The sequence below is a fragment of the Schistocerca piceifrons genome, chromosome 2 (assembly GCF_021461385.2).
Source record: "Schistocerca piceifrons isolate TAMUIC-IGC-003096 chromosome 2, iqSchPice1.1, whole genome shotgun sequence".
Taxonomy (NCBI): Eukaryota; Metazoa; Arthropoda; class Insecta; order Orthoptera; family Acrididae; genus Schistocerca; species Schistocerca piceifrons.
In genome coordinates this window covers 291,056,730-291,076,351 of record NC_060139.1, presented here as the reverse complement: position 1 = coordinate 291,076,351, position 19,622 = coordinate 291,056,730, and the positions used below count along the sequence as shown (strand labels likewise).

The 19,622-nt window shown below is 39.5% G+C and overlaps 1 protein-coding gene across 1 annotated transcript in view; it reads left to right on the top strand.

Moving 5' to 3' along the window:
• Window positions 1–19,622, top strand: part of LOC124776910 (juvenile hormone esterase-like) — a 130,140-nt gene that overhangs the window by 93,927 nt on the left and 16,591 nt on the right. The window contains exon 8 of the mRNA XM_047252120.1: window positions 1,727–1,874. Coding sequence (XP_047108076.1) covers window positions 1,727–1,874 — 148 coding nt within the window. The remainder of the gene's footprint in view (window positions 1–1,726; window positions 1,875–19,622) is intronic.

Below are 19,622 nucleotides of genomic sequence, written 5' to 3'. Positions count from 1 at the left end.
TCTCATTGGGTCCATATAGTAAGACTAATGTAACCTAGTGATCCCATAACTACATGCCATGTGTACTCTGCTAGTACTCCTGCAAGTACACACTATGTGTACTCTGCTACATGAGTAGCTGTTTGTCATGTGTAGTGCACACACAACCTCTTTGAGAGGGTCTCATAGTTCTCCATCATAAAGTACATGATGAAATATCTGCACCTGGACCTCTGATTAAGGGCCTTAATTCAGATCCCAAACAGAGGACCATGGTCAGTCCTTGGAATAATGCTACAAATCATGAGCTGTTCTTTCAGTTGATGGGGAGGCTAAGGGATTTCACTGCTTCAACCAAACACTGACCTATAATCAAAGAATCCTAACAATAGGCACTGTTGGTGCCAGCATGAGCCACAACCGGGAGCTGACTGTGGTCAGTAACTGTTCACAGAAATTTCTCCACATGCCAGTTGAGACACTTTGCAAACACTTTGCACATACATTGGATTTTGTTTCCAATCTAATAGCTTACTTACTGGCTCTCAAAAATTAACACGCTCTTTCCCCTTTTGGATCTTTCTTGAATTTTGGTTCAAATCTTGACAGGAGATGTAATTCATGCCAGATCAGGCTCCTTATCAGCACAGACAGTATCCCACATCTGTCATCAGAGGACAGAGGAAAATGACTAATATCTCATTAATCAAGTGCTTTTGTGGTCTAGTGTTCTGCTGATGTGGAAGTCCAGGACTTTTAATTTACAGAACAATCTGAAGTGTAAATCTACATATGCATCCTGCTAATCACTGTGAAGTGTATGGGACAGCATATTTTTTTATTGAACTGTATATTAAGCTTTCTTCTCATTCTGTCTACAGATGGGCCATGGGGAGAATGTATACACATATGTGCAAACTGTTATTTGACTGATTTTTCATGATCTTTACAGCAGATACATGTAATTGGTTAAAATATATTCATGATTTCTGCTCTGCAGAATGAGGGGTTGGGTTGGGTTGTTTTGGCAGAAGAGACCAAACAGCGAGGTCATCGGTCACATAGAATTTAGGAAAGGATGAGGATGGAAGTCGGCCGTGCCCTTTCAAAGGAACCATCCCAGTATTTGCCTGGAGTGATTTAGGGAAATCACGGAAAACCTAAATCAGGATGGCCGGACACGGGATTGAACCACCATCCTCCCGAATGCGAGTCCAGTGTGCTACCACTGCGCCACCTCGCTCGGTCTCTGCAGAATGACCCTTGAAGTTTTCTAAGCAGGTTATCATGAGACTTATAGTGCCTTTCTCCAAGTATCTGCCAATTACAATCATTCAACATTTCTGTTACAATGTCTCGTCAGTCAAGTGAGCCTGTGCCTGTCAGGAAAACTTCCTTTGTATAGAGTCAATACCCTCATTGTGTTCAACCTGATATAGATCAATTGTTTTGTTCATATTGTGAATGTATATGAAACTATGCAAGATTGAAAGCTGCTATATTTCCATAGCCACATCACTCAGTGAAGAAAAGGTCATTGTTTAATTTGTACATAAAAGATTAAGATGTAAATTTGTCTTGTTTCGTATACTGACAATTTTATTAGTCAAAACATTTTGTGTGTGTGTGTGTGTGTGTGTGTGTGTGTGTGTGTGTGTCAGCGCGCGCCCACGCATGTGAGCACACCATCTTTTGTTGCACAAATGAGCACCCATGCTTTGACATTTCTTTCATTTCTTTATTTCAGTTATATGCTGATGGTATAGTAATATTTCCAGTTGACCGTATTGCAAAGATAATATCTACAAGGAATACTTCACCAGTGTACTATTACCAGTTTACTTATCAAGGAAGGTATAGCTGGGTGAACTCTCCAGGGACAACAACACCTTATGGTAATCATATTGACTAAAAATAGATAAGTATACTCACTACTGCATAAAACTCTACTTCTTGAACTTTATATATACCTAGCATATAACAGAATGGGGACCATGTCTCTCATGTAAATTGTATTGCAATTGTATGAATTGTATTTTAGTTGAATGAATTGGAGAATTCCATTTATAAACTTATTAAGTTCATGAGGAGACAATGCACTGTTTTGCACATACTTCTAGGAGATCGAAGTGCTCTCAACAGCGGTAGACACACAAATTATGGTAAACGTATAGTACTTCCAGCTTTGAGAATCCCAGACTTCTCCCTCAGGATAGCAAAGAGGGTATATGGAAGGAAAGGTGGGGGGGGGGGGGGGGGGGATTGTATGTCATTAAGAATCCAAGTTAAGGAGGACATATGAGTATCTGAGGAGAAAAGTAGCAACCCATAAGAAACATGCATCACAGGGAGTAAAAGGACCAAGAGAGTGTGCCAGTAAGAACTATGCCAGTTCCAGCTAAAAGATAGACAGGAGTGAATGAATGAGAAGTAAAGATGCAGACAGAAGAACAGAAAATCACTAATTAAGAACATAACTCAAATAGAGGTAAAAGATTTATGGGGAGCAAAATAAATACATGAATAAAAAAATAATACTTGGGCCAGCAAAAAATACAGAGGTATGGAAATTAAGAAGCAATTAAGAAGCTTATCACAACATAGAAGACATAAATGAAACACTACAAAAGAGGCAACTGCTATTTTTTGGACACTTATACAGAATAGATTAAAACTGAAGAAACTGCAAAAAGGCGGGAATTTAAGGAGATGGGACCTGGATAAACTGAAAGAACCAGAGGTTGTACAGAGTTTCAGGGAGAGCATAAGGGAACAATTGACAGGAATGGGGGAAAGAAGTACAGTAGAAGAAGAATGGGTAGCTCTGAGGGATGAAGTAGTGAAGGCAGCAGAGGATCAAGTAGGTAAAAAGATGAGGGCTAGTAGAACTCCTTGGGTAACAGAAGAAATATTGAATTTAACTGATGAAAGGAGAAAATATAAAAATGCAGTAAATGAAGCAGGCAAAAAGGAATACAGACGTCTCAAAAATGAGATAGACAGGAAGTGCAAAATGGCTAAGCAGGCATGGCTAGAGGACAAATGTAAGGATTTAGAGGCTTATCTCACTAGGGGTAGGATAGATACTGCCTACAGGAAAATTAGAGAGACCTTTGGAGAAAAGAGAACCACTTGTATGAATATCAAGAGCTCAGATGGAAACCCAGTTCTAAGCAAAGAAGGGAAAGCAGAAAGGTGGAAGGAGTATATAGAGGGTCTATACAAGGGCGATGTACTTGAGGACAACATTATGGAAATGGAAGAGTATGTAGATGAAGATGAAATGGGAGGTACGATACTGCGTGAAGAGTTTGACAGAGCACTGACGAACCTGAGTCGAAACAAGGCCCCCGGAGTAGACAACATTCCATTAGAACTACTGACGGCCTTGGGAGAGCCAGTCCTGACAAAACTCTACCATCTGGTGAGCAAGATGTATGAGGCAGGCGAAATACCTCAGACTTCAAGAAGAATATAATAATTCCAATCCCAAAGAAAGCAGATGTAGACAGATGTGAAAATTACCAAACTATCAGTTTAATGAGTCACAGCTGCAAAATACTAACGCGAATTCTTTACAGACGAATGGAAAAACTGGTGGAAGCCGACCTCGGGGAAGATCAGTTTGGATTCCATAGAAATGTTGGAACATGTGAGGCAATACTGACCTTACGACTTATCTTAGAAGAAAGATTAAGGAAAGGCAAACCTACGTTTGTAGCATTTGTAGACTTAGAGAAAGCTTTTGACAATGTTGACTGGAATACTCTCTTTCAAATTCTAAAGGTGGCAGGGGTAAAATACAAGGAGTGAAAGGCTATTTACAATTTGTACAGAAACCAGATGGCAGTTATAACAGTTGAGGGGCATGAAGGGGAGGCAGTGGTTGGGAAGGGAGTGAGACAGGGTTGTAGCCTCTCCCCGATGTTATCAATCTGTATATTGAGCAAGCAGTAAAGGAAACAAAAGAAAAATTCAGAGTAGGTATTAAAATCCATGGAGAAGAAATAAAAACTTTGAGGTTCGCCGATGACATTGTAATTCTATCAGAGACAGCAAAGGACTTGGAAGAGCAGTTGAACGGAATGGACAGTGTCTTGAAAGGAGGATATAAGATGAATATCAACAAAAGCAAAATTAGGATAATGGAATGTGGTCGAATTAAGTCGGGTGATTCTGAGGGAATTAGATTAGGAAATGAGACACTTAAAGTAGTAAAGGAGTTTTGCTATTTGGGGAGCAAAATAACTGATGATGGTCGAAGTAGAGAAGATATAAAATGTAGACTGGCAATGGCAAGGAAAGCTTTTCTGAAGAAGAGAAATTTGTTAACATCGAGTATAGATTTAAGTGTCAGGAAGTCGTTTCTGAAAGTATTTGTATGTAGTGTAGCCATGTATGGAAGTGAAACATGGACGATAAATAGTTTGGACAAGAAGAGAATAGAAGCTTTCGAAATGTGGTGCTACAGAAAAATGCTGAAGATTAAATCACATAACTAGTGATGAGGTATTGAATAGAATTGGGGAGAAGAGGAGTATGTGGCACAACTTGACAAAAAGAAGGGACCAGTTTGTAGGACATATTCTGAGGCATCAAGGGATCACAAATTTAGCATTGGAGGGCAGCGTGGAGGGTAAAAATCGTAGAGGGAGACCAAGAGATGAATACACTAAGCAGATTCAGAAGGATGTGGGTTGCAGTAAGTACTGGGAGATGAAGAAGCTTGCACAGGATAGGGTAGCATGGAGAGCTGCATCAAACCAGTCTCAGGACTGAAGTCCACAACATCAACAGCAATATACAGAATAAACAGCAACAGGTTAACCAAGCAGATTTTTAAATATCTTCGGGTCAAGAAGTCAACAACAGCCTGGACTCAAGAAGTTAGGAAAGATTTGGAAAGAAACAACATAAGTGAAAAAGATGCAACAGAAAGAGAGATTTTCAAGAGGAAGGTGTTAAAAATGGAAGGATTCCAAGGCAGGAGGGCAAAGAAGGGACTGTCAAAATGGTCCAAGGAGAGAAAAAGGATACATAGTGAAAAGATGGAAGAATACTGGAGGAAAAAGAAAGAACAACAAAGAAGGAAGCATTGAAATTGGTGCATGGTCCTTAGATAACCCAAACGATGAAAGAAAGAAAGAAGAATAGAGAATTCTAACAAAGCCAATGGAGTAAGGAAGAAGGGGGCAGTCAAAATAAAGTTGACTGAGTCTGGGAACGAGTGAGATAAGAGCATATTTTGAGAGAGCATGCCCATTCTACAGAGTTCAGGGAAGCTAATGCTGGATGCCTGTGTGGTGCAGAAGGTACTTGTGTGCTGACTGTTGTAGAGCATGCTCAGTATTCTGGCATTGGATGTCCACAAGGCAGGCAATTCATGTGTGTCCATTAATGCATTTTTCCAGGTTGGTGATGGCCATTTCTTTGTCAAAATAATTACAGTGAGCACATGTTAACCGGTAAATAACTTGGAGTGTTTTGAAATAAGCCCTACTTTTATTGAAGTACATTTAGCCAATGCTGGGACTGGAGTAGGTGACAGAGGATGGATTTCGCAGTGTAGACTGTTGCAGGCATAGGAATCTTGGAGTATGGGTGATGGTATGGTTCTAAGAAATATGCTGTGAAGGTTTAAGAGGGTTATAGAAGACAACTCTGGATGATGTCATGAGGATAATAGAATAGAATAGAATAGAATAGAATAGAATATTTTTATTAGCCTTTCAGTACTTTTCATACAATTGGCTTCGTCAAAGTTTACAGAAGGTTTTAGTTTCAGTACGATATTCAAATAGTTACAGAAAGGGGAGAAAAGAAACTAAAGACCTTTTCTTCAGCATTATGTAAAACAATGTTTTGTACAGTAATTAAATACACACATAAGAAAAGAATCACAGTAAATAACTAACTTATATAATATCAAAACATTTTCTTCATAACTTAGGTAAAACATATATTTTGATGATTAGTTTCTAAGAATTCTTCAGTTGTATAGAATTCGTTGTTTTTAAGCCAGGTTTGCAATGTATTCTTATATTTATTTAGTGGTACTGTACGAGGTGAGCATGGTAACTTATTGAAAAATTTTATGCTTAAATACTTATAGTTATTATGGACTACAGCAAGTCTTGTGGAAGGCAAGTCCAGCAGGTGACTGTTTCTTGTACTGTGTGCATGCACATCACATCTCATGTTCAATTTTTTCAGATTTTCTCTGGCATATATTAGACAGTTATATATGTACATGCTAGGCACTGTCATTACGCCAAGAGATTTAAAATAATTTCTGCAGGACTCTCTGGGTGCTAACCCCTCCATGCACCTGATTGCTTTCTTCTGCCATCTGAAAATACATTCCATATTGCAGTTGGGAATGGAAAAAAGCATAGCATGAGTGGAGTAGCAATTGCTTGCTCACACTGTTTCTTAATTTATACAATAAGAAAAGTACTCATGCTAGTTTACTACATAGATAATTGGTGTGTCCTTCCCATGAGAGCTTTTGGTCTATGATTAGTCCAAGTAAATTCACTGTTTTGTTTTCATTTTTAGTTACTTTGAGATTAAATATTATTTCTTCTGTTTTTGTTTGATTTATGCACAGTTGGTTAACCTGACACCAGTAATTAACCATTTGCATCATTTCTCTATTTTTGTCCAGTACACTCTGTAAGTTCTCTCCTCTACTTATTAATGTCATCTCATCAGCATATAGTATGTTCTTATATGGTATGTAATTTGAGAAGTCATTAACATAGACAATGAACAGAAAAGGTCCAAGAACAGAGCCTTGGGGTTTTCCTCTTTCTATAGGGAGTATTTCTGACCTCTGTTTATTTGCATATACAAGTTGTAACCTATTGCTTAGATAAGATCTGAATAGTCGGGGTGTGTCATCTTCAACGCCATAGTATTTTAACTTTTTGATGAGTATGTCATGTGACACTGAGTCAAACGCTTTACTTAGGTCAATAAGTGTTCCAGACATTGATACCCTTTTTTCATACCCTTCATAAACATTGCTTACCAAAGCTTCTACTGCTTTTACAGATGACAGGTGTGACCTGAAGCCAAACTGTTGTTCATTTAAAATTCTGTTGGTTTCAAAATACCTGTATATCTGCTTATGCACACAATTTTCTACTAACTTGAATATGATTGGTACTATTGAAATGGGTCTGTAGTTATTTGGGACGTTTCTTTCACCTTTTTTTATACACAGGCAACGCAACTGTGAGCTTAAGACAGTCAGGGAATATTCCTTTATTAAGTACTCTGTTTGATAGTGAGAGAAGTGGCATGGAGGTATGATTTTCATTTCAACACTTGTCTTAAGATTTGTTTTTGGACAAGATCAGTTGGTTACTTGTGGAAGTGGGAAGGCTGGGAGAATTTCTTGATGTAGGTGCTAAGTGATGCAATACTGGTCAAGATAATTTCTCATAAATCCTTAGGCTGTAGGAAAAGGAGCATTTGATGTGAAAAGGAGTGGCAGCTGTCACAGTGGAGATATTGTTGGTTTTTGGTTTGTCTGACTCAGACCAAAGTTTGGACATAAGTCTCAATAAGATGGAGGTTTGTGGCTGAAAAGGTGACATGAGATTTTAAGAAGGGCCAAGTAATTTGCAGTGGGATAAAGGAGTTTAGATGTCGAAGGAAGTGCTGCAGTTGGACCTACATATATCATGTTGGACCTACATATGAGTTCAAACCATAACAACATCATGAGTGAACCTGTGACAAACCATTGGGCTAGGATTTTTAAAGTCCAAGAATTCCTTTTCCGTGTGGTTTGTGAAAATGTTGTCATCCTGGTTCTTGAGTCAGCCCCCTGATTTGTGATAGATATGACTCATGTAAGTGAAAAATTGTGGATAAATATAAAGCTGACTGGTTTAACAATGGTAAAAGTTTTTAAGTGGCTCTCAGGAGAGTGCTGGAGGATGAAGTGTTCAAGTGAAGAGAGATCATGTGCAAACGTGGGGCCTTGGTATGCAGATCAGAACACCTTACCCAACATTAACTAAACATCCCTACATTTTGCCTTATAAATAAAATATGTCAAGACAGGTATCCTGACAATCCCATAATGCATCTCAGCTCTAATAGACCAGTAACTTCAGTCTGTCAACTGGAGACTCCTATCAAATATAAAAGACACCAACCACCTCCCGGAACACTTAAATTGGTGCTCCATCTCCCACTTGAAACATATTTTTGTCATCAGCAATACAAAATCTCTCTAAACAAAGAAACCCTTGTTAAAGTGCAGTACCCACTTGCTGAGCATGCTCTGTAGCATGATCCAAGACAGTATGTTACACCACATGGGATGTCTGTATGCTCCAGCTTAGCACAAATTTCCCTGAATTTTTGGGACGAGAATTTGTTTGCAAATATATTATCTCATCAGGATTCAAACAATACTAAACTACACTCTACCCTTTCTTTCTACCTCCATTAGTATTTGTTAAAGTTTTCTACTTTGCTTTTTATTTATATACAATAAATATAAGACAATTGCTTGCCAGTACTCACTGTTAGGGCCTGAAATGTTCAGTACTGCCAATAGACGTAAATAAAGGTATATATGTGGTGTCTGTTCTTTCAGAAATGTCCATAAAAACAGACATTGGGCATTGATTTACACCGTGGTGACAAAAGTCATGAGATACTTGCAAATATCATGTTGGACCCCTATTTGCCCAGCATAGTGCAGCATCTCAACATGTCATGTAAGTCTCCTGCAGAAATATTGAGCTGTGCTGCCTCTATATCCATCCATAATTGTGAAAATGTTGCTGGTACAGGATTTTGTGCACCAACTGATCTCTAGATTATGCATCATAAATATTCAGTGGGATTCATGTCAAGCAATCTGGGTGGCAAAACCATTCACTCAAATTGCCAAGAATGTTCTTCAAACAAATTGTAAACAATTATGTCACAGTGACATGGCACACTGTCATCCATAAAATTCCATCATTGTTTGGAAACATGAAGTCCATGAATGGCTGCAAATGATCTCAAAGTAGCTGAACATAACCATTTCCAGTGAATGATCAGTTCAACTGGATTAGAGGACCCAGTCCATTCCATGTAAACACAGCCCACACCATTATGGAGCCACCCCCAACTTGCACAGTGCCTGTTGACAACTTCGATCCAATGCTTTGTGGGGTCTGTGCCACACTTGAACATTACCATCAGCTCTTACCAACTGAATTACTCACTCACCTGACCAGGTCATGGTCTCCCAGTCATCTAGAATCCAACTAATTAGGTCAGGAGCCCAGGAAGGCACTGAAGGCGATGTGCTGTTAGCAAATGCACTCACGTTGATCATCTGCTGCCATGGCCCATTAATGTCAGACTTCACTACACTGTCCTACTGGATACATCGCACATTGAGTTCTGCATGTATTTCACACAGTGTTGCTTGTGTGTCAGCAATGGGAACTCTACGTAAATGCTGTTGCTCTCGGTCATTAAGTGAAGTTCATCAACCACTGCATTGTCCTCGTGAGAGCTAATGCTTAAAATTTGGTATTCTCAGTACACTCTTGGCATGTGGAGCTCAGAATACTGAATTCCCTAATGATTTCCAAAATGGAATGCCCTGTGTGTCTAGCTCCAGTTACCATTTCGCATTCAGAGTCTGTTGATGCCCGTCGTGTGGCTATAATCACGTCGGAAACCTTTTCGCATGAATCAACTGAATACAAATGACAACTCTACCAGTGCACAGCCCTTTTGTAACTTGTGTATGCAATACTATGACCACCTGTGAATATGCATGTTGCTATCCCTTGACTCATGTCACGTCAGTGTACACCAAAGGGGCAAGTTGAAAATTTGTACCACACCAGGATTCGAATCCTGGTGTGGCACAGATTTTCTACTTGCATCGCTGATATAAATCAGTGCCCACTGCCAGCTAATTTCTTTAACTCCTTTGTGTCTTGACACACAAAAGTAAAAATGATGATGTTATTCTAGCTTTCAGGACTATTAGTTCCTTCCTCAGAGAGGAATCGTATGAGAAAGTTAAAGAAAAAAGGCAGGTCACTCAGACACGAGGGTGAGAGGGACGCATCCTCGTATTTACTAGTTTGCCAAATGAATTCTCCTTTGATATAAATTTTTATTTGTACATGTCTTTCTTTTTTCTCCAACTTAATACATCTATTCTCAGTGCTTGCCATTTTCTTTTCCTTAATATGCACCTTTACTTCTTATTCTATTACTCAATTCTTCTGTTATCTTTGTGTTGATTATGTACAACCTCTGACCTCTGACACCATTTTCACAACTTGGCCACCTTCCTCTTACATGGAGAAATAAACATGTAATTGTTTCATATTCCCATAGAATGGCATAACATCTTACAATCATAAATGAGAGGTCATATATTCAGTACACAAAAAGTGCAACCCTTATGTGACTTTAGTCATAGTTTGTCTTTGGTGAGGCTGACAGTGACTAACAACCTATTTAAGACATTGAAGACATATAGTTCCGATATGATAAATGTAGAAAAATTGTGGTTAAAGTGAAAGATGAAATATACTGGCAGATTAAAACTGTGTACCCGACTGGGACTCGAATCTGGGACAGCTGCCTTTCGCAGCAAAGTGCTCTACCAAGTGAGCTACCCAAGCATGACTCATGACTCATCATCAGAACTTTACTTCCACCAGTACCTCATCTCCTACTTTTCAAACTTCACTGAAGTTCTTCTGCGTGCCTTACAGGATTACCACTCCTGAGAAAGGAGTGCTAGTTCCTCAAAGTAAGCAGGAGAGCTTGCATGAAGTTTGGAATGTAGAAGAAGAGGTACTGGAGGAACTTAGGCTGTGGGGACAGGTTGTGAGTTATGCTTGGGTAGCTCAGTTTATAGATCACTTGCCTGTGAAAGGTAGATGACCCAGGTTTGAGCCCCAATCCAGCACACAGTTTTAATGTGCTATGAAATTTCATATCAGTGCACACTCCACTGCACAATGTAAACTCGACTTGACAAACATAGTGCGGATACTAAAAATACAGAAAAATCATTCGAAATATGTGCTCTGTAAATCACAAACAACCATGTTGACCATTATTTAGAAAACTTAAAATATTAACTCTGCCATCCTTATACATATATGAAATTATTATATTTTTGTACACCAGACATTAATTATTTGAGGGAAACCATGTTGTCCATTCACATGGTACTAAAAACAAAGAAAATTTTATGCTCCCCACTCACCACCTCCTTCTGTATGCCCAGGGACCTCAATACAAGGGAATGAAAATTTGTAATAAATTAAAAGGCAAAAAGTTGATGCAGATGAATTTAGGTTCTATTAAAAGAAAGCTATATGAATTACTGACATTGAAGTGTTATTACTCAGTGAATGAATTCTTGCAGAACAAACTGGAAATTGGAGCAGGATACAATGTGTTACAAATTCCAAGAAACATCCTTATAGTGTTATTATTTATTGTAGTGCTATTGTTTATTAATGTAGAAATCATTGTAACTGTATTATAAATTTTTGACATGTCTCCTGTATGCAAACCAAATTGATTGAAAATGTAAGTCATGAGATGAATAAAACACAATTCACAATATCATACTTATGTTTAGTTTGGTTACTGGCTGGGAGACCGCATCTAGGGTAGTTCATTTGAATGAGAGGTCCTGACATAAGCACTTCTGGTACTGGAAAACAATGAAGAATTCACGATGTAAAAAAGGCAGTTTGCCCTGAGAAAATTTAAATTAGATTTTACAATGAATATACTGTGGAACTAGCTCCTTTCCTAGCACATTTTTGTCAAGTATTTCTAGCACAGTGAATAATCCCACATAGATGCAAAGTATCCAATCACTCCTGTTTACAAAAAGGGGTGAAATACTGGATGCATAAAATTAGTGACCAACATCCATCTACTGCAGGATCCTAGAACGTATTATAAGCTCATACATTATGACATTCCAAGAGGAAAAGAGGCTTATCATGAAGGAACAGGGTGGACCAGAAATACCACTCATGTGAATCACATCTTGCTTTATTCATACAGCATATCTTGCAAATGGTAGATACAGGTGAATGGGTAAATCCCATTTTCCTACATTTTCAAAAGTGTTCAACACTGTACCACATCACTGAATACTATTCAAGAGGTGGTCATACACAGTATTTTCACAGACAGATGTTTCATTTGATGGGTAATTGACTAATAAAACTCATTATGTCATTTTGGGCAGTGAATGCTCACCAGGAATGAAGGTAGCAGCAGGTGTTCCAAAACAAAGCATAACAGGAACTTTAATGTTCTCAGTATACATAAACAACAGTATTACCAGCATATTCAGACTATTTAAGATAATTCTTACTTATTGTTCCATCTCAGTTGCACATTTTTAATTAGATTACATGTTTTGATCATTCAAGATCATCTTCGGATCTAAGAAGTTGCATCAGCAGCCCCTCTTGTCTACTCAGAACCACATGTCAGGGTACTCTGACATGTGGAACTGATTAAACAAGATGGGTTGCTGACACAACTACTCAAATCCAAAGATGTTCCAGAATTGTCAAAACATGTAATCTAATTAAAAATCTGCAACCGAGATGGAACAATAAATGAGAATTACCTTAAATATCTACAGAGTTGCTGAAACTCTCAAGCCAATTATGTTGATTATTATGATTATCAGATTGTTTGCTGATGAAAAAATCATCACTGGACAAGCAAAGGAAATGCAGGGAAACTTCAACAAAATTTCCGCTTATGTAACAAATGGCTTTTAAATGTGGATAAATGTGAGGTAATGTCTATTTTTGAGTCTTCTGACTGGTTTGATGTGGCCAATCATGAATTCCTCTCCTGCACCAATCTATTCATTCCAGAGTAGCATTCACAGCCTACATCTTCAAATAATTTCTTGACTATATTCCAGTCTCTGTCTTCCCCTACAGTTTTTGCCCTCTACAGCTCCCTCTAGTACCATGGGGGTCATTCCCTGATGTCTTAACATGTGTCCTCTCATTCTGTCCCTTCTTCTTATCAGTATTTCCCATACGTTCATTCTTCACTGACTCTACAGAGAACATCCACATTCCTTATCTTATCAGTCCACTTGATTTTCTACATTCTTCTGTAGCATCACATCTCCAATGCTTCAATTCTCTTCTGTTCAAGTTTACTCACTGCCCATGATTCACTACCGTGGACTTCTGTTTTAGATTAGATTAGATTTACTTTCATTACAATTGATCCATAGTGAGGAGGAATTTTGTGCTCCAAACGTATAGCTACAGAAACTTCTTCCTCAAATTAAGGCCAATGTTTGATACTGGCAGATTCCTCTTGGCTAGGAATTCCCTCTTTTCCTGTGCTAGCCAGTTTTTTATGTCCTCCTTGCTTTATCTGTCAGGATTATTTTGCTGCCTACGTAGCAGAATTCCCTAACCTCTTCCACTTGTGATCATCTGTGTTGTTAGACTGCTCATTCCATTCAACAGATCCTGCAGTTCTTCTTCACTTTCATTGAGGATAGCAAAGTTATCAAAAATTCTTATCATTAATACCCTTTGATGCTAAATTTTAATCCCACTCTTGAACTTTTCTTTTATTTCTGTCATTGCTTCTTCGTTGTGTAGGTTGAACTGTAGGGGTTAAATATTGCATCCCATTCTTACATCTTCTTCATCTATCTACCAATCTTATTGTTCCCTCTTGGTTCTTGTACATTTTGTGTTATCGCCCATCTTTCACTGGAGCTTACTCATATTTTTCTCAGAATTTCAAGCATCTTGCACCATTTCACATTGTCAAACGCTATTTCTAGATTGACATATCCTATGAGTGTATCTGGATTTTTCTTCAGTCTTGCTTCCGTCATCAAGCCAGACCATCTTTCTGGTGCCTTTATCTTTCCTGAAGTCAAGCTGATTGTCATCTAATAAATCCTGAATTTCTTTTCCATTCTTTTATATATCATTCTTGTCAGCAGCTTGGATGCATGAATATTAAGTTGATAGTGCAACAGTTTTTGTACCTATTTGATGGCACTATCTTTGGAATTGTTTAAAAAAATTATTTAATTGGGTAGATAAAAAATCTACTCACCAAGCGCACATACATAAAAGAATGTTGTAATTGGCAAGCTTTTGGAGATATTGGCTCCATCTTCATACAGAAGGATTGAAGGGAAAACAAGAAGGGTGAAGGAAAAGGACTGGAGAGGTCTAGGAAAAGGGGTAGATTTTGTGAAAGTCGCCCAGAACTGTGGGTCAGGGGAGACTCACCATAGAGGATGAAAAGGAACGACAAATGGTTGAGGACTGCATCGGACGAGATTTGAAAAGCTGACAGGATTTCAAATCTCGTCCAACCTTGTCGGGTTAATTTAGATACTGTATATTCAAAGAAAACTGTGTGACCATTATGCTGCCACAGTCACATATCTTGCATAGGGATAGTAAGGTAAGAGAAATTAGTGTGTGTACAAAAGCTTATAGATAATCATTTTTCCCCTCATTCAATACGCTACTGAAGTAGGACACAAGAATCACTAATATTGGTATGAAGCAGCCTCTGCCATACAGTGTACAGTGGCTTGTGGAGTATAAAGCATGTCACCTAAACCTTGTACCACAAATATTTTGTGAATGCAAGGTGCATAGATATGTAAGTTTCACATATTGGAATGGTAGCCAGGAGCCCAACTTTGCAGCCCACACAAAAGAGTAGTATCAGTTTTGAATATGTGTTTATCTACAGAAGATACAAATATTTCAACGGAACAATGCCTATTGACAGCACCACAATCAAAGTAGAGTAAATTAGACTGCCAATGGTGTTTGTTGCAGGTGTCTACTGCAAGCTGTTTAGGAGATATCACAGTTTGAACTTTGTAAACACTGGCAGTTGTTTGTTCCATGTGGTAGTACATGTGAATTAGACATGGGTTCTTATTGTTGCAGAAGAACCTGAGTAGCACCGTGGTGTAGTGGTTATGATACTAAACTGTTGCATGGAGGGACGTTGAGATAAAACTCACCTGAACTGTACAATTTTAATTTCTATATTTGGTTCGAGTACATTCTAGAATTATCCATAAATGACAAGAATCATTGTACTGGAATGTTCTGTAGCTCTATATATATACTGTATATGTTCTGGCCAGAGGCAGTTCACTCCATGCTCTTGTATGTGCAAGTGCTGAATAAACCTTCATTAAGTGAAGTTAGTGTTCATCATTCATCTAATTACTCCTTCTTCTATGTGACATTATTCTGGTGGAGACACTGGGTGTTGGAAATTGTGATAGCACACACTATCGATGACCAGTGACACCCATCAGGCCAGGACAGAGCCATCATTTATGTGGTGAGAAACCTGACTTCGAGCCATATTCAACAGATCGCAGAAAGAAGAAGAAGAGGATGTTACAATGACAGCAACTGTGGGCCACCACATGAGACATCCTTCTGGGTTCTCTGGTGACGATGTCCAAGATCCAAACAAGTGGCTGAAGGTATATGAGTGTATAACCAAATTTAACAAGCAATGGTATGAGAACAATGTGGAGAAGCTCACAAAGTGGGAAGTATTCCAGGCAGAACTGCGCAAATATTTCGCCAACACACAACAAAAGAAGTGCAAGGCTGAAGATAAATTAAAGTACAGGTCACAGCATCCAGGAGAAATTACAGCATCCTACATTCAAAATGTCTTGGAGCTGTGGAAAGTAGTGGATCCTAGAATGAAGGAGGTAAACAAGGTTGCACATCTCATGAAGGGTGTTTCTGAGGACATGTATCAAGACCTACTCCTTAAGGAGGTTTCGACAGCATAAAATGGTGCCAGTATATTGAGACAATGAATCAAAAAAGAATTACAAGCAAGAAGTTTGAACGGCTTCCAAATGTCATATCAATGTCTGTGATGGAGGAAGCAACTGATTTCACAAGTGTTCTTCGTCGGATAGTGAGAGAGGAAGTTCAGAATGCACTTGGATTGCACGACGAGCAAAAAACTGAGACGCTTCAAGAAGTCACAAGGGAGGAAGTGGAACAGACATTGAACCCAATCTCTCGTCCTTTATTTCCCTTTAAAACAGAGAAAAAGTCAAGACCCAGGCAGAGTTACATTCCTAGAATGCTACATGAGGGACCTGTTTGGGCACCAAGGAAGACTGACATCTGGAGGACTCAGGATAACCAGCCAGTATGTTTCCACTGTGGACGGCTGGGACATGTGGTGTGCTATTGTCAAGAAAGGTAGCGGATATCTGATTACCCCCATGCCAGAAGACAGCAGACCGATCTTAGACGATGAAAATGAGCAAGAAGATGTGGGTGTAGGATGATGTAGGTCACCAACGCCTCAAGCTAGCCACTGGAGAGGATGCTCCCCAACATGCTGATCAAGGTCTCCATCGCTGTTTAGAAGCTCCAGCCAATCACTTAGCTGCCACAACATGGAAAACTAAAGGGTGCGACCTTCCTTGTAGATGAGGCTGCTGAAGAGAAAAATCCTTCGCCGTTGATCACTACAAAAATGATAGGAAACTACGTCAATATTCTCATGGATGGCCAACCAGTCCAAGCTCTTGTGGACTCTGGAGCATCATATTCAGTCATTTCGGAGAAGTACTGTCACCAGTTATAGAAAACTGTATTCGTCGACAACAAAACATCTCTACTGAAGGTGGCTAAAGGGAAATATGTAGAACCTACAGGAGGATGTACCATTCGCATGGGTATAAATGGATATACGCAGCCCTTAGAATTCATTGTCTTACAAGAGTGTAGTCATGATGTCATTCTCAGATGGAACTTTTTGAAAGCTTCTCAGGCAATTATAGATTGTGGTTGCTTGAAGATTATGCTAAACAAGGTGCATCCGAGTGTGTGGAGACTACGTGTGCTGGATGAAGTGATCATTCCTGCAGTCAGCGCTAGAAAGGTAACTGCCACGTGTTTTGCCATGCATCAACCCATGGAATGTAACAGAAGCGTACCACTGAAGAATAACTTGGTCATCCCAGCCTCTATCATCTCATTTAAGAATGGATTCAGTGAATTGTGGATAGTTAACTGTCGCCGAGAACCACAGATCCTTCCAAGACGCATGTGCGTAGCAAACGCTGAGTCGTTAATTGAAGAACAGCTGAGCGTCATAGAAACCTCCCATGCCGCGTCTGTGGGTGAAATCAGCACTACCACTATGAGACAAGATCTTCTAGCTCAACTGTCACCAGATCTCACTAAGGAACAACAGAAGAAGCTACTTGGTATTCTTCAAGAGTTCTCTTAATGCTTCAATCCACAGGTGAAGAGCAAATTAGACAAATCGATGGTGAAGCACCAGATTACCACTGGAGACCATCAACCAATAAGCCAAAAAGCATACCGTGTGTCAGCGTAGAGAAAATGATGAATAATGACATCATTCAGCCTTTGCAGAGCCCATGGTCATCACCAGTGGTCCTCGTCAGGAAGAAGGGTGGCAGTTGGTGCTTTTGTGTTGATTACAGGAAGCTTAATAAGATAACTAAAAAGGACATTTACCCCCTCCACGAATTGATGATACACTAGATTTTCTGAAGGGGGCTAAGTTTTTCTCAACCACGGACATGTACTCAGGATACTGGCAAATCAAAGTAGATGAGGCTGATTGTGAGAAAACTGCAGGGCCTGTATGAGTTTAAGGTAATGCCGTTTGGTTTGTGTAATGCACCTGCGACTTTTGAATGGATGATGGATATTCTTCTAAGTCACCTGAGGTGGACGATGTGTCTTTGTTATTTAGATGACATTATAGTGTTCTCAGAGACATTTGATGAACACATAAAAAGACTGAGGGCTGTTCTTAAATGTCTCCAACAAGGTGGACTGAAACTTAATCCAAGAAAGTGTCTCTTTGGAGCAAAATAAATCAAAATACTTGGACATGTTGTGTCAAATGATGGCGTGTGGCCAGACCCAGAAAAGGTGAAATCTATAATGGAATTTCCTATTCCTAAAAGTATTAGAGATGTGACAAGCTTCCTCGGATTATGTTCTTATTACCATCGTTTTATCAAAGACTTTTGTATCAAAGCCAGGCCACTCCAAGAGTTGTTAAAAGCTGATGCTAAATTTATCTGGGGTGGTGCACAACAAGATTCTTTCGATGTGCTGTGAAAAGCTCTGACGACTGACCATGTAATTGGTCTGTATGATGAGAGAGCACTTACATAACTACACACAGATGCCAGCGGGTATGGGATCGGTGCTGTTCTGGCACAAATTTCGGATGGAAAAGAGAAGGTTATAGCCTATGCTTCTATGACACTTACAAAAGCCAAGAGAAACTACTCAATTATAGAAAGAGCATGTCTTGCTGTGATCTGGACCATGTGCTAATTTTGGCAGTATCTATATGGAAGGCCAGTCACAGTTGTTACAGACCATCACTCACTTTGTTGGTTGACAGGTCTTAAGGACCCAACAGGACGACTCACCAGGTGTGCACTACGTCTTCAAGAATATGACATTACCATAGTGTACAAAAGTGGAAGAAAACACCAAGATGCCTACTGTCTCTTAAGAAACCCTGTGCTAGACCATCAAGACTTTGATGAAGATAGTGACTGTCTCACTGCACTCCAGGATTGGCTACCAGTGATACATAAACACATGCGCTTAGATGTTCTACAGAAATTCCATGACAGACATGAGGCCGCACTTTTAGGATTTATTAAGACATATGATAGAATCCCCAAGAGATTTTTCTGGCCAGGTTTATTTAGGAGTGTGTGTACCTATGTGTAGCACTGTTGAGAGTGCCAGAAGAGAAAGGCAGTTCCTCAGAAACTACCTGACCGACTCCTACCAATTCCACCAGCCAAAACGCCTTTCCAGCATGCTGGGATTGACCTCCTAGGACGATTTCCATCTGCTAATGGCAACTGATGGACTATTGTTTGCACTAATTATCTGACACGCTATGCCATTACAAAAGCCATGAAAACAGCTGAAGCATCTGAGGTAGCCAAATTCATTGTGAAAGAATTGTATTAAAACATGGTGCCCCATGGTCGTTAATTACGGGTCGAGGGAAAGTTTTTCAATCGAATCTTGTGACAGAGATAAACCGTCAGTGCAACATTAATCATCACATGACAACAGCCTACGATCCACAAACCAACAGGCTTACTGAACTCCTTAATAAGACCTTGGCTGACATACTATCAATGTTCATCAATGTTGAGCAGAGCAACTGGGATGAGGTGCTACCTTTTGTGACATTTGCCTACAACACCGCCAAACAAGAGACCACAGGATTTGTGCCATTTTTCCTGGTGCATGGGTATGAGGCAACTACGCCAATGGACACTGTGCTTCCATTACATCCTGATGACATAGATGACAACTACATTGGCCAGGTGTTAACCAGAGCTGAGGAAGCTTGGCAGTTAGCTCGACTTCATACGCTGCAGGCTCAAAAAAACGATTGCCGAAAGTATGACGTGAGCCACCGCCCAGTTGTCTACCAGCCTTGTGACCTCGTCTGGATCTTCACTCCTGTTCAGAAGGTTGGTCTCTCTGAGAATCTCCTCAGGCGCTGCTTTGGACCTTATAAGATTG